Source organism: Miniopterus natalensis, chromosome 5 (assembly GCF_054644295.1).
Source record: "Miniopterus natalensis isolate mMinNat1 chromosome 5, mMinNat1.hap1, whole genome shotgun sequence".
Lineage (NCBI taxonomy): Eukaryota > Metazoa > Chordata > Mammalia > Chiroptera > Miniopteridae > Miniopterus > Miniopterus natalensis.
Window position 1 is genome coordinate 9414883 of NC_142085.1, and position 15831 is coordinate 9430713.

The 15831-nt window shown below is 50.6% G+C and overlaps 1 protein-coding gene across 2 annotated transcripts in view; it reads right to left on the reverse strand.

Moving 5' to 3' along the window:
• Positions 1-5071: 5071 nt before the first annotated feature.
• The window catches only part of FKBP5 (FKBP prolyl isomerase 5), a 90882-nt gene continuing 80122 nt past the window's right edge, over positions 5072-15831 (reverse strand). For both annotated transcript variants that reach the window (XM_087817357.1, XM_087817358.1), the window contains exons 8-11: positions 15551-15634; positions 9400-9585; positions 6511-6750; positions 5072-5605 (exon numbers count right to left, since the gene is read on the reverse strand). In XM_087817357.1, coding sequence (XP_087673483.1) covers positions 5498-5605; positions 6511-6750; positions 9400-9585; positions 15551-15634 — 618 coding nt within the window. In that variant the 3' untranslated portion in view covers positions 5072-5497. The remainder of the gene's footprint in view (positions 5606-6510; positions 6751-9399; positions 9586-15550; positions 15635-15831) is intronic.

Here is a 15831-nt window from a genome sequence, read left to right on the forward strand (position 1 = left end):
GAGGGGAACCGGCTGCCACCTGCGCCCCTCAGTGGGGAGGCGGCGGGGGAGGGACCCCAGCACCCGGGGGCAGGCTGCCGGCACCTGCCCCAGAACAACTTGGAGCTGCCTGCCAGGCGGCTGGAGGCTGTGGGCGGGCGACTCCGTGCTGAGCCGACTCTCCCGGCGGCGGCCAGGCCTCAGTGGGCTCGAGGTCCGAGGCGGCTCCCTCAGACCCTGGCGGAGCAGCTGTCGTCTAGCTTGGGGGAGAGGTTCCTGGTGCTCCCTCCTCTGCCCCCCAGGCCCCCCTCCGCTTCACGTCTGATCTGCGGGGGCCGAGTTACTGCGTGGGGGGGAGTAGAGTTAAGATCAACGTGGCCTGCAGGCCACAGGCCCACTTCGCAGTTAAGCCCCCTCAAGCCTGCCGTCTGTTCACCACCTCAAGGAATTCCAGGCCAACGTCGGGCTGCAGGAATCGCCAGAAAGCCACGCTTCTGGCCTCCACACCTCAGGACAGTGACGGGAAGCAAGGTCGGAGCTGGAGCTGCGAGGCGGCCGGATGAGGAAGGACAGCAGTCCCGTGCTGGGCGCCTGCCATATTCGGTACCGGGTGGCGATGCGCAGTCCCTGGACCTCCGTGGGTTCCCCTGAGCACTGGCTCCGTGTCCAGGCTGCTGTCATCTTGCAGAGGGTCAGAGTACACGTGTGGGGTTTTGACTGAAAAGGTCAGGCGTTCCCAGTGTGGGGACATGGTTGTGAGCTGACATCACTGGTGCAGTAACTGGAATTAATCGTTGATCCCCAAACACTGACCATTTACTGTCCTTCCACCCTGTCGCCGTGGTCAGAAGCCTGAAGAGGTAACTGGAAAGCCAAGTCAAATGCCTACAGGAAGAAGGTATTTTATGGAAACGCTGATCCAAGCAGACCCGGGTCAGAAACACTTAGTTCCTCAAGAAAGGCCGACACGTAACGGGCTGTATTCGTAACGCGGCAACTACGCCAAGTTTGAAATACGTGCCCCGGGATCCCTTGCGTAACGTTGGGTTAGTAAGAACCACATGATCTTGTGTGAGATTTGGAAACAGCCCAGCAGCCCCATCCTTCATGTATCTGGGGGTCAGTGGGGAGAGGGTGAAGCGCCTGGCACGCAGGGAGCGCTCGGCGGTCTGACCCGTCTTCGCCTGTGGCTGCAGGACAGCGTTTCTTACGCACTGTTCTCCGCAGCTGGCACCTACCCTACTCCTGCGGCAGGTCACTGAAGATTTCACTCCTCGCTCTGGAACATGTTCAAAGGGCCGGGTCCCTCCACGCACGGCTATTGAAGTGTCTGCAAAATGAGCTGCGTACGGAGGAAAACCTTTTGCCTTTTCTCGCACGAACCAGGTTCCAAGGTTGGGGCTGGCAAGGATCTGGCACCTGCCAGGGGTGGGGAAAGTCCGACTGGGGGCCTAGGTCTGGCCCTGCTGAGGAAACGGCAGGCGGGGCTCGAAATTCAGTAAATCTAGGAGCTTTTTTCACAGCTAATTTTTAAGGAGGTAATTTTGTAGGGCCCACGAATTATAAATACCCAAATGGCCCCTGATCTAGAGACAAGGATCTGAGAAAACAGAAGCCAAACACGCAAGTTCCTTATCTCAACCTGGAGCATGGGGTTGAAAAGCGCAACACGCCTGCCCTTGGGGTGCTGGTGGTGCCCACACAGCTTTCACTCAAGCAGAACGTGCGGCCCACGCTCTGTGCCGTTTCAGTTCCACCCAGCGCTGAGGGACTTTGAGGGACCACCACCATCCCATCCCACAGGCCAAGAGATCCACGCTTCAGGCTAGAGAAGGGCCCATCTGGGGTTGTATGAGGGCATCAGGTGCCCTGCACGGCCAAGGGGCAGACGCCTTACCGCTGGGTCTTCACCCTTATGACCAAAGTCCTCGGGGATCCCTGTATTACGGACCCCGCTCCACTTGTGCATCTACGGGAAGCAGCGGGCTCCAGCAGGACGCTTCTTCGGAGCTACATTCAGTGACGGGCCCTTTCTGTCGTGTATCATTAAGGTCACACGTAAATTATGTGCGGTTATAGGTCGAGAGAAATGACGCTAATGTAGCAGCATCAAAATTATTGTTCCTTCTCTGTATCTTCTTCCTACCTCCCCCGAAACATCAGAAAGTCTGAGAGAAATCTGAGGCCGCCCCGCGGGTCCCCCCAAACATCTGCAAGCCATCAGAGGATGTCCTTTCCCGTACAGCTCGCCAGTCGTTGCTATCCACACACCTACGCAGCCAACGAGGGACCGAACGTCAGCTGGGGGGGGCGGGGATTCTGAATTTGGGGATTTTGACCAAACTCAAACCCAATGCATCTGCCACCAATGTCGGTGCCAGTCTCCCACACGTTCTAACGCGCATATTAAGAGGGGTCCCGTGTTGCTAGAGAGACCAAACGGGTGGGAGCAAAGCTCTCCACCGATACTCCCCACGCTCTGGAGCCTGGAGCAGGCTGCCCCGGGTTACCCAGGCCACCAGTGTACAGCCAGAAGCTTTCTCTGGCTCGCCTCGGGCTCCCCAGCGCGACCGTTACTTGCTTGGGAAAGATGTGGAAACGAAGGGAACTGTGTCATCACTAAACAACTTAGCGGCCAGAGGGGAGGACTCAGATCCAGAGACAAGCAGGGAATTCAGAGAAGAGACGGCGCCTGGAGCCCGCACCGACCTGGCCTTCTGGAGGCCTCGGTGGCGCCCCCGGAGAGGTGGCCCTGCCCGCTCCTCGCCCCCTTTTGTGGCGTGTGAGTGACTCACAGCATGTGGCCTCTTCACCCGAAGCCTTCGGAGTGTGTAACCGTGAGCATCGGAGGAAAGCCGCTGCTTACGAGAGGCGGGCCCAGCGCAGAGCATCGCCTGGCGCAGGCTGGCGTCTCTGTCACATATTTATTCAAGGGCAAGTGAAATCTCTTCATTTCCCAAATGAACCCAACTGACAATCACTTAAAACGGTGGAATCCCCACTGGGAAATGAAACAACAAAACCCTCTTGTTTCTGGTTATTTGGTTCGTTTGAACAAAGACGCACCATCCGCGGCCTCAGCCCGAGGCCGATCCCGCGCCGTGCGTCGCGGCGAGGGCAGGTCAGCACTGTCCTTGCAAGTTCCTGTCTCATGTCAGCGTGGGCCCCACTGTAGTTTTCCAACCCAAATCTTTCCTGCAGGCTGTTTAAGCAAAACCAAGAACAATGTGAAATCACATTTTTCGTGTTTAAGGGACATAGAAAAAGTGCATCTGAATGGTTTTTAAAAAATGTTTTTAACTCATCCCCCTCCATACGCAGCCTAGAAGACGGTCCTCAAAGGCACCTGCCGGTGTCCGGAGAGCCTGGCTGAGGTCACTGGATTCCATACAAGAACCTGTTTCCTTTGTCCAGCGGCGACGGGCACCTGCTGCGTTTGCTCAGGCCCGCTCGCTCTCCTCCACACTCCTCCTGTTCCCCGGTGACACGTACACGCGCGGGAGACAGTCGCAGGGCTCATCTGGTTTTAAATACTTTTTTGTTTGTTACCTGCAAAAAGTTAACTGGCCTTTATAGGATCAAATCTCAATCCTGGGTGGAGCCACACTCTGTCTAGTCAACAGAGCTACAAATGCTAAACGTTTAGGCAAGAAAGCAAAACTGACTTTTGCTTTTCATATTTCCCAGGTAAGATTTGGGACTTTTAAAAGAAATCTCTCATGGAAAAAGAAAACAAAACATGAACGAGAATTTAAAGGGATTTTCATTACCTTTAACAGAAAAACACAACTTAATTCCATTTGTTCCATGGAGAAGACAGGTATAAAAGGAAGTGATTGAGATTTAACGTGGGCTCTAACCTAATAATGAAAGTGTTTTGTTAAAAACACCATAAAAATTAAAACCAGGATTTGAAAACGTGAGACGTTGCAGGTTGAAGCGAATGTTCCCTGGGCTGCCAAGTGCGTTCCCAAGGTTTCTTGGGCTGTGGGAACAGGAGGCCAGGCTCCGTCTCGTTTATCCGTAAGGGCTAAAACTCAACCGCGTGCCCAGGTTTAAGGCTTGCCCTACTCAGTGCCCAAGTATTGGAGCTTGTGCGCTGGATTTACCTGCACAGGCAGCTTTTTTCAATTCTTTTCCCCAAACGTCACCAGAACAAAGCAGCTCCCGGCCAAGGAAAAGAAAGCCACGCGCGTCGGCCTGCAGGGAAAGCCCCAACGCTCAAGAGCAACCAACCACTTACTTTTTCAACCCCACAGATTGTTTTAAAAAATTCAGCTACTGCCCTGGCCAATGTGGCTCAGTTGGTTGTGCACAGAAAGGCTGCAGGTTCGTTTCCTGGCCAGGGCACGAACCCAGGTTGTGGGTTGGATCCTCGGTCCATGCACATTCGGGAGGCAACTGATCAATGTTTCTCTCTCCCTCGCTCTTAAAAAAAAATCAATAAAAACATATCCTCCAGTGAGGATTGAAAAAAATTTTTTTTTTAAATTCAGCTACTTAATAGTAAAAAGTCAAGGATTTTTTTTTGTTTAGTCTTTTTACATGAGAGAGGAGTGTAAATAAGTTCCATAAACCAGTACACAAATGTTTATGAGCCAGTAATTTTAAAAAGACAACCAAAAAAAGCTGCATGGATCCTAAAGGATATGTCGGCTCAGAGGTTCTGTAAGAGCAAGCCTGCCGTTCCTAGGACGGGTTAGCGCGGAGCCGGGTAGGGGCGGCCCTGTGCTCACCGAGGAGCAGAGGAAGGCGAGCAGGCACGATTCTCATCACTCTTCACATTTCAGCCTCAGAACTCTGTCCCAAGCAGCCGATGCTGGTGCAGAAGCTCCCTCCGCTCAGTCACTGCTGAAGTGTTTGGGGAGGGGCAGGATTCCTGCTCGGGGACAGGCTGGGCGGAGGGGAGGGGGGGATGGCCTCACAGGGCTGCGTGAGCCAGCAAGTGGGCTCTGAGCTTCTGGAGGTCAAGTCTGTGACCCGGCTATGGACCTGAGGGGACACCAGACCCCTCTACCATGGGTTCTGTTGGTTAAAAATACAACAGTTGCATTCGTAGCGCTAGTTACTTAAAAAACAAGACTTCACCCTCTTTTCCCCCATCCAACTGTAAGACAGGAAAAATTCATTAAGCATTTATTTTTAGGTTTCTGAATTGCTATTAAAATTCAATCAAATGTAAAACCTAACAGACAGCCCCAAATTGTTAGGAGTATCTCACGGGACCCTGAATTGGGCAGTGAAGTTGACATGAACTGAAATGAGCTGGACTCCGCTGTTGGCTGTCTCCGCCCCAACAGTCATCTGTTTGTTCCCCCGGAGTGGTCCCATGCCACCCCTCGATGAGAGCGCTGGGCAGCAGCAGGGTGTGGTTTTTGGGAAGCTACTGGTTTTGCCATTTGCTTCCAGAATCACATAGACTATGACGAACTTGACATTGAACACTGTTTAGTCCTGAGTTGGGGAAAGCCTGGGGAGGGGCCGAGTTCATTAGGACTCTTCCCTCCTTTGCCTGGTGTCATACATGGCCTTTCGCTCTCTCTCCTTCCACGGCTTGGCTTCTGGTTTCCTTTTCATTGGTGACCCCTTCTAAAGTCTTCTTGCCCATTGCTTTACTGGCCTCTTCCTGAGGAAGAAACAGTGAAATGCTCAGTTAGTTCCTGGCCCCACAGACCACAACAGGTCCCCCACGAGGGGGCAGAACAAGGACTGGACTGAGGTTTCCCGACTGCGTAAGCCAGGCCGCGCTGCCAACAGTCAGAGCGGGAGTGTTTACTTTTCTTTAGTTAAAACAACTAGCTTGGCACTGTTTAATAACCAAGTCCACGTGACAAGCAGGTTGGGAGTGAAGGATGAGCTCAGGGGCAGAACACAACTCGTGGCAGGAGAGGCTGGCCTCTCTCATCACCTTTGCCAGGGTGGCTCCCGAACCTCCAAGCAGAGGGCATGGCGGTGGGCTTCCCCACCACGGCCCATTTTCTGGGAAAATTGGAGGTCTCAACATGAAGGTATTATCTGGAAAAAACCTGATGCACTTGATTTTTAAAAAATAATAAAAGCTTTTGCCTGGCTGGTGTGGCTCAGTGGTTGAGCACTGACCTATGAACCAGGAGGTCATGGTTCGATTTCTGGTCAGGGCACATGCCAGGGTTGTGGGCTCCATCCCAGCAGGGGGCGTGCAGGAGGCAGCCGATCAATGACTCTCTCCTCCTCTCCCTCCCTCTCTCCAAAATCAATAACAACATATAATAAAACAAAAAACAAAAATAAAAGCTTTAGCACATGTCTATGGAATTAATTTTCCTCACCTCCTGCAGGACACATCAGTGCCTCTACTACGTGCCTTGGTGAGCAGAGCAGCCCCTTTCTACCTCTGGGCCCAGAGCCCCTCAGGGCAGCTCGGAAACTTTTCCCTAGTCTCTGCTTCCGGGCCACGGAGCTGTCCCCGTGCCCAAGCTTCACCTTCTGAGAACACAAGTCAAAGGCAAGGTCAGTTCTGATCTACCTGGCGGCAGTGGGCTCTGCACACACCTTGGCATCCTGCTCTGCAAACTTGGTGAACATGTTGGCGTAGATCCTGCGGTCCCGCTCGTTGTGCTCCTTCGCCTTCCTCTGGCACATGGAGATCTGCAGTCTCGCGGCCTTGTTCTGGGGGTTGACCTCCAGCACCTTCTCAAAGTCACCCCTGGCCGACTCGAACTCGTTCATGAGCAGCTGGGCTTCACCCCTCCTGTACAAGCCCTTCTCATTGGCACTGTCCAGTCCTAGGGCCTAGAACAGATGGTGTATGTTTTAGAAAAAAATGATGTAACTTGTGGGAATTATAAAGAAACTCAGTATTTAAATAACTTACTAAAGCCGTCTGGCCAGGGAGTTAGACAAAGCGTACTGAAAAGATGGGCTCAAGGTTACTGCATACTACTCATCAAAACACAACTACCCAAATTAATTTCCGTTTTAATACAATTTCTATAAAGATCCCAAAGGATTTGGAAGGGGGATCTTGAGAAGTTCGTTTTAAAGTTCAATGAAAGGAGTAAATGCCCAAGAATGGCTGGGAAAATTTTGGAAAAATGAAAATAAGAGGGAACTGAGTTGCCTTACCTGAGAAAAAAAATATACTGTTCATTTTTTTAAAAAGTAAACCTAGTTGGAACAGGTTTTGCAAGTACTGAATGGGGTTATTTTTATACTCTTACGGTGGGGAAGATTTCTAATTAGAAAGGAAAAGGCAGATTTGACTCTATAAACACTAAAACTTTCTTTACAGAAAAAGATACCATCAATGAAGTTTAAAGACACATAAGGGGAGCAGGGCCTTATCGTCTCTACTGTCAGACAGAGGGTTGATAGTGATCATGTACAGACTGTCTCAATCGATCGAAAACAAAGAAGGCAATTCACAGAAGTACAAATGGCAAATAAAGAAAACGTGCAATAAGAAATGAAGAAAAATTTTTTGTTGCCAATAATACTGAGAAAAAAAACCACTGATAATATTCAATGATAATATATATTAAAATTTAAAATGTTACTGTATTAAAACAATCATGTCTTTTGACCCAGTATTTCCACTTCTAGGAATTTATCCTGTAGAAACAATCCCACAAGTATGCAAAGAGAGACACCACATAATTTGATATATCAAAACCTGGAGCCCAGTTGGCAGGGCTCTGGCTGAGCGTCGACCTAGGATCCAGGCGATCAGGGTTCGATTCCCGGTCAGGGCACATGCCCAGGTTGCGGGCTTGATGCCCAGTCGGGGGCGTGCAGGAGGCAGCCGATCACTGACCCTCCCATCATTGATGTTTCTATCTCTCTCTCTCCCTCTCCTTTCCTCTCTGTGGAATCAATAAAGATACATTTTTAAAAAACAAAACAAAAACCCTGGAAATTTACCAAAAGGGATCAGTTAGATAAACCATAGATATGTACAATGGATACTAAATAGATCTTTAAAAGAATGAAGGAGAGTTATATGATAGATTGATAAGATGCAGAAAAATGTCCTCGTTTTATAAAACTATGTATCTAAATCTATATATTCTAATTTTATTTATTTTTATTTTTAAAAAATATGTCTATTGATTTCAGAGAGAGGGAGGGAGAGGGAGAGAGAAACATCAATGATGAGAGTCATTGATTGGCTGCCTCCTGCACGGCCCCTGCTGAGGATCGAGCCCGCAACCTGGGCACGTGCCCCGACCGGGAATCGAACGGTGATCTCCTGGATCACAGGTCGCGGCTCAGCTGCTGAGCCACGCTGGAGTATGTGTGAGATGAATGAGTGGTTTTGGGAGAGACAGTCAGTGGGAATTTTATAAGCTCTTACTTTCCTGTATGTTTCCAATAATTCTGACTTCTGAATAACTTTATACTACTATAATAAAAAATAGAGAAGCGAAAAGCTTAAAAATGTGATTAACAGTAACTTTTTTTCTTAGGCAAAAATTGAGTAAAATATGATATTCTGGGAACATACTGATCCACAAAACTCAAAATCTTAAAATTCCCAAATAATCTTACAAAGGAGGTATGAAATTGTTGCTTCTTTCTTACCCTTTTCTGTTTATCTTTAAGGTACATGCAACTATTGGCTTTTACCCACAGCGTAACACACACGGTTCACTCTGAGAGCAGACACCTGCCTAACAGCCAGCGCCCGGGGACACGTGTGTAAAAGCACCAGAACCACGCTGCAGACGGACTGTGCCAGAGCCCCGGGCGCGAAACACACCGATGCAAAAAGGGGGAGCGCTGTGAAGCTGGGTGGGCCTTTCAAATTATTTGTGTGTATCCTTAATCAGGGATAAAATAAATAACAAAAAGTGACTTCTTTATAGATGCTCTACATGAGCCAAAGGGGCCTGTTACATGCAAGTCCTGAAAAGCTTAAGATAAATCTGTTCTTATTAATGTGAACCTGAGGAGCTATATGTCTAATCTGATACCAAGTGCTACAGATTTAAGACAGGTCATGGATAAAAATTGTTAAATTTTATCAAAACTTTTATTCATGCCCTGGCCAGGCGCTCAGTGGTTAGAGCGTTGACCTGCAGACCAAAGGGTGGCGGGTTTGAGTCCCGTCAAGGGCACATATCTCGGTTGCGGGTTTGCTTTCCACCCCGATCAGGGCAAGTGCGGGAGGCAACCAGCTGATGTGTCTCTCACTCGATGTTTCTCTCTCTCTTCCACTCTCTAAAAAAGTAATCAATGGGAAAAACATCCTCAGGTGAGAGTTAAAACAACAAGAACACTTTTATTCATAAGGTATTATTATAAATGGTCGAGGCATCAGAGAAGTCCTTCGTTAAAACCTTTCTGAGTTTCCCAGTTCGTGCTGAGAAATGGAAAAGCCCCAACAGTCAGTAAGGCCGGGAGAGAAGCCGGCCCGGGGCGGCGGGGACGCGCGGGCCCTACCTTATCGCAGCACTGGACGGCCTTGGTGTACTCGCGGAGCTTCAGGTAGCACATGGCCAGGTTGAGGAAGGCGGCGAGCAGGAAGGACTCCGAGGCCTTGGACTCCTTCTCCGACAGGCCGTACTCCATCTCGAGCCAGGACACGATCTTCCCGTACTGAATCACCGCCTGCAAGTACTTGCCGCCCTGCGGGAGAGGAGCAGCAAATGACTCTGTCCCCACGGAACGCGGCCGGGCGCGCTCGGGCCTCCCCGGGCACCAAATCCTCGAATGGAAACCCGCCTCGGACAGGCCCCGGGATCCCATCATTTCTTTTTGTTCTTAGGGTGGCTGGCCAGGCACCTCTTCTTCCTGAGGTCGCAGCGGCCCGTGGGCTGGTCCAGGCCAGCACGGCCCAGGCTGCTCCCCCGCACGCACCCTCGCCCTGCCCCCAGGGGCAGGTGTCGCAGCGGGAGGGCAGCAAGGCTTTGGGGTCACGTTCTGCGGAGCTAGTATCTGCCTGCCAGCCTTCCAGAGGCTGGTGAGTAGCCTCAGGCCACGTCACTGGCCCTCCTGGCGGGGAGGGTCCTTCTCCTCTGCCCGGGACATCAGCACTGCACAGCAGGCACATTCCAGCAAATCTTTAGTGATCTAAAGCAGGGGCCGGCAAACGTTCTGCGAAGAGGCAGGTACTGAAATGCAAGGCTTTGCAGCCCAAACACTCTGTTACAACCCTGTCGCTGGCACTGCAGAAGCAGCTGAGGAAACAGAGAAATAAGTGGGTGTGGCTGTGTCCCCATCGAACCCGCCCTCGAGAACAGGCTGGGGTTTGCTGACCTCTGTCCTATGGACAGTGGGAATACACACAGTTGAACAGCAGCATCCAACAAAAATAACTATGAAACAAATCGCAGCGGTGTCCGTTAGCTACATGAGAAAAACCTTTCTCTTAATCATGCTTTGCCCTTACCTGACTGGCAGAATTCGAACACACTGTGAATAAGTGTAATTAATTCTTGTGAAAATGAATTATACATTTGCTCTATATAAGAAATGATGGGGCCGAGACAATGTGTGTGCTGCAGTTTTAGGATGAATGAGAGAAAGGTGACCATAAAGCTCGAAAGCAGGTGACACATCTTCTCGGAGGGCAGCCAGACCATGAGGACAGTAAACCCAGTGTGAGCGACACAGTGTCAGTGTCAAATTGAGATGACGTCGCCAGGGTTCATGGGTCAAAGCAGGGCGCCCACTCCGTGCAGAGGGTCGTGTCTCCCCTCAGGTGCTCCTCTCGCCACGCCTCACTCGGCCACTAAGAGAAGAATCGCAGAGCAGGTCTGCGGACGTCCCTGTCCCTGTCCCCGCCGTAAAGGACTTCAGAGGGCTGGCTTAAGAAATGAGCTCCGCCCGCGGAAGGAAGCCCTGCGGTCCGCTTTCGGCGAGGACGGGGCAGGCCGGTGCCAAGTGGAGAGCCCGGGTCTGAACCAGGGGGAAGCTGCAGCCCCAGGGCCCTCTTCACAGGGAGGACGGGCCGGGGCGGCAGAGGGCGCCCCGCTTCTGCTTTACAAACGCAGTGCAGGCGGATTCGGGGGGGCTTCTGGAGGCGGCTCCTAAATCAGCGTGTGGGCCTCGCCGCTGGGGAATTTGATACGGGCTGTAAGAATATGAAACCGGGCCCTTTCATAATAAATGCTGAAATTCTAGAGGAAATACTATTGTGCTTGCTATGGACTGAACTGACCCCCCATTCATATGCTGAAGCCCTACCCCCAATGTGGTGTTTTGAGGTGGGGCCTTTGGGAGGCAATCAGGTTTGGGGGACTCTGGAGGTGATGCCCTCGTGGTAGAATTAGTTCCCTTGTGCGAGGCACCAGAGAACTTGCTGCGTCTCTCCCCCCACCCACAAGCACCTAGGGAAAGTCATGCGAGGACCAGCACGAAGGAAGCCACCTGCCAGCCAAGAACAGGGCTCTGTTGAGACCCTGCTGGCACCCTGACCTTGGGCTCCATCTCCGGAACTGGGAGAAGTGAATTCCCTTTGCTTAAGTCTAGTCTCAGGACTTTATTACGCAGCCGAGGTAACTAAGACACTCATTATCTTTTGTCACAGCCAAAGGCTCACCTCTCCTTTTCTGGCCACTACAAAAATAAAAGGAAGAAAGCCCTCGCCCAGTTCCAGGGTTCCTCTCCGTCACTCTCTTCTCCTGCTGGACTGTGAGCTCCCCGAGGACAGGAAGCATGTTCCATCCCTTCTGGAGTATCGAGGGTTTAGCACAAAGAGGCCCTTCATGCAGGTTTACTGAATAAATATTAAGTCAAAGGACTATAACCAGGGAATCCAAAGTTGTTCTATCCCTGGGAGCGACACGGAGGTGGCAGGAATGAAAGGTGTCGCTCCCGTTAGACCAGGCAGGGACGGCTTCCCTGCTGTGCCTAGTTCCCTCTCCCCCTCCCCCCTTCATCTTTAACGTACCGTTACCTTCCCGACGATCTCCCACTACACTGTTTCAGGGAAAGAAAAGAGGAGCCAGGGAGCGCACAGGCCAGGTCTCAGCACCTCGGCAGGTTGTGGCTACGGGTTCTAAACAGAAAAACAGCAGCAGCCTCCTAGCAGCTCCTTACGCTGAGAGGCCACGTGAATTTCGTGAAAGCTCTTTCATATATGATTCTACATCATTTTCTTTAGATCTCAACTTCCAATGAGCACAGGTATTTGTTTTGTGGTACTTCTGCTTCTGATGTGCTCACACAGGAATCCCCCACGGGGATGACGGTGGCCTCCGGGACATCTGGCCATGTTTGGAGATGGTTTTTAGTTGTCGTGACTGGAGGGGTGTCTGTACTAGCGGCATCTAGTGGGTAGAGGCAAGGAACGCTGCTAAATATCCGACAACGACCATGACAGCCTCCCAACAACACAGAATCATACGTCCCCAAACGTCAGTGCTGAGGCTGAGAAATCCTGCTCTAAGAATGTAAGGCCCTGGCCGGTGTGGCTCAGTGGGAGTGCTGTCCCGTGCACCAAAAGGGGGCAGGCTCGATTCCCAGTCACGGCACATACCCAGGTTGTGGGTTTGATCCCTGACCGATGTTTCTCTCTGACATCAATGTCTGTCAGTCTCTTTCTTCCTCCCTCCCTAAAATCAAGTAAAAAGTAAATAAATAAATAATGTAGGAGAAAGAAGTCAGGGTTGACTCTTACGAGTTTTTTTACCCTAAAATCCTAGACTCATAAATGACTTATTTCTAAATCATAGCACTGGTTTCCTGGTTCAGCAAGGGCGGTCAAAACATAGTAAAAGCCCGGTCTGTCTGAAAAGGGTTCCGGGGCTGAAAGACGGTCCCTAAGCAGCTCGCCGTGGGGATGCCTTCCTCCCACGGAGCACACGGGGGCGCCAGAAGCACACGTCCCTGCCCTGTCCTCAGACTTCCTGCCACCGCCTGTGTCAGAAGAAACTCTAAGCGGCTGTGACAGTGAATGCTCTGGTCCTGCTGAATGCTGTCAGCTACGGGGAGAAATGAAAATCGTGTCTGCTTAACTGACGCGCACAATGCCTTGGCGGGATGGCATGTTATCTGGGCTTGATTCTGTCTAAGCCACGAAAGAGAGGCCTCTCCCACCTTTCTTTTCTTCAGTGCTCAGAGGCTGATACGAGGAATGCACAATCTGAACAGCAAAACCACTCACAGTCGGCCGGCCACAATTCAACTCTCCTAAGGGGAGAGATTTACCCACTTCAGTGAAAACCCAATCGCAGGTCAGTGGAAGTGGAGCTCCAATGTCCTCATGGCCTGACATGCACATTTTAATGTCACCTCTCTGCTGTCACCACAAGTCTGGACTCTGCATGTGCACAATGCTCCAGGTCAGCCCCCGGAAAGACGAGGCCCAGGAGGGCAGTGTGGAGACTGAAACCTGCCCTGAAATCTCAAAAGGGAATGTGGACAGGAAATGACCCACTGACCAGTTTGAGGCCTTTGGGCTAAAGCCAGGCTCACTGCCAGGGTCTTTTACCTATAATTAGGGAGGTGCCTCCGGGGAAGTGTTTGGTAGTACAAAATGTTCAGAGACATTCTGGGAGAAAAGTCTTAGGTCAGTGGTTTTGAACCTTTTATGAATTTTCCCCCAATGGACTAGTGTTTTGAAAGATTTCGTCTGTCAAGTTGCATGTTAAAAATAATATGTTCCATATGTGTGACTGCTGATCCAGGTTTTATTCAAAGATCAGTCATTTTAAGAGGGTTCAGTTGTGATACTAAGAAGCAACCAAATTCAGTAACTGTACAGACACTTAAGCAAAGCTTTTTGCTACTGATCACAAATTCTGGCTTCTCTCTCTGTGTTCAGGACACAGCCCTTGATATGACATGCGCCCTTGCCATTGTCAGCAATGTTCCCCAACGTTCCAAGCCATCAGCAACCAACAGAGCTTCTGAGCCGTCGAGCTGTTTTACTCTAACTCCAGTTAAATGCCGAGGGCCTCAAACACCCACCTCAACTGTTAATGTTCTACTTAGAAGTTTTGGGAAGTATTAAAAAATACGTTTAAAGACTTTAATGGACTCCAGGCATATAGGAAACACCATTCAGGACCTGTGGTCTAAAGGGATTTTACAGAAAAATTTCTCTTTATTCTAGTGTATTATATATTTGTGTCTACGAAAAGCGCACTCAGAATCTCACTTGAATAGTTTACAAGTATCCAATATACATAAATTGAATTTAAAAAAATCAAACTTGCTCTCTTGAGTTTAAAAACCCACAGGGCTGGGAAGAAACTTGGGGATCATCTAATCTAACTCCCTCAAGTTTTCACTTGAAAAAATAACCTCTTTAGACCTTAAGTGACTTTAAATCATCTGGAGCAATAACACCCAGTTTCCCCAGGGTCAGACTCAGAGCTCTCTCCACCATGCCCCAGTGTTTCCTGGTGATCCATACTTTATTTTACTATGCAATATACACCCCCACTAAATTGACTTCATGACCCAGTGGCGGGTCTCCTCGCAGTGTGGGAAACAATAACCACGCCCGTGCTCCCTGCTGCGCCGGCCCTGGCCCTGGCTGCGCAGTCTCACGTAACTCTCCTTTGTCTCCCGCGTGCACACCGCCTCTGCTCCAGACAAGGCTGTCAACCAACCGCACGTCTTACAGCCAATGCTCCGCAAGGACTTGTTGAAGCACATTTACGCATCACTGCTGTAGGCTGTTGAAAACATCATCTAATTTTTGTTCTTGGGTTGCAGCAGCAAGAAAAGAGGGAAAGCAGCCTTGACAGCACTGCCCTTTCTCCGGCTCTCTTGCTCACTCAGCCCTTCCTGACACGGAGCAGGGACATATCTGGGGTGGGAAGCACTGATCAGAACGGAGTAAAGTGTTCTCTTTTTGTTTTCTATGGAGAGGGGGTGCTAAGATCTGACTGAGGAAATCACACATTCCTAGGCGTTAGAAGAAAGGGTTTTCGAGAAGCAATCAATGACAAAGCTCACTCACAAACGCAGGGGTGGCGGGGACCTTCCTGGCCACCAGGAGAAATGAATCCTCTCCTGCCAGTTCCTTCTGAAAGGTGCTGGTTCTCTTTCCTCTCCTCACGTGACTTCACCAAGGCCATGGAAATGGCGTGAAACTCACCTCTACGAATTCCCTGGCTGCTAACAATTATTTTATTCTTTCTTTGTCTCATCCCACAAATGCTTACTGAGCGCGACTATGTACCAAAGCAAGGTGCTTCCCTCCTGCAGCGACCCCGTGGTGGCCGGCAAGCCGACCTGGCCTGCCTTTAGGGACGGCTACGATCCAGAGGAGACCATGTGGAAGAGGCATCCGCGCCCGGGCGGGAGGCTCCGTGAGCTGGGGCCGCGTCCTGTACAACAGAAGGCTGTGGGTTCAGTCCCCGGTTGGGGCGCCTACAAGAGGCGCGTTTCCGTTTCTCTCTCTCTCAAATCAATAAACATATCCTCGGGTAAGGATTTTTAAAAAAGGCATTTGTATTCTTTTTGTCACGTTAATTCATTTGTTCTCACTATTACACTGAGTGACAGACTTGTAAGAATTCAGGCTCACTCTTACCCGGAGGGGTGCTGATAAACTTCAGAGGAGGGAGTGTCAGGGCGATTCACGGACTCCCGAGGAAGTCCTGAGGCAGAAAGGGCTGCTCAGGAACCCACATACCTTGAAGTACACAGTTCCCTTCTCCTTGACGATGGCAGCCTGCTCCAATTTTTCTTTGGTATCCATCTCCCAGGATTCTTTGGCCTGTGTGTAAATTTGTGACAATGGTTAGGTGAACGGAGAAGGAAAAGGCGTCAGCTGATGCCTGTAAGAACAAGGCCACCCACACCTCAAACACACTGGCTTTTAAAGCCGCCACTGCCGAGTCACCGCCAGGCTAGAACTCGCTTTCCAATGACAAAGCTCCAGCGGGAAGGAAACCGTGGGGGCTGCTGCAGAGC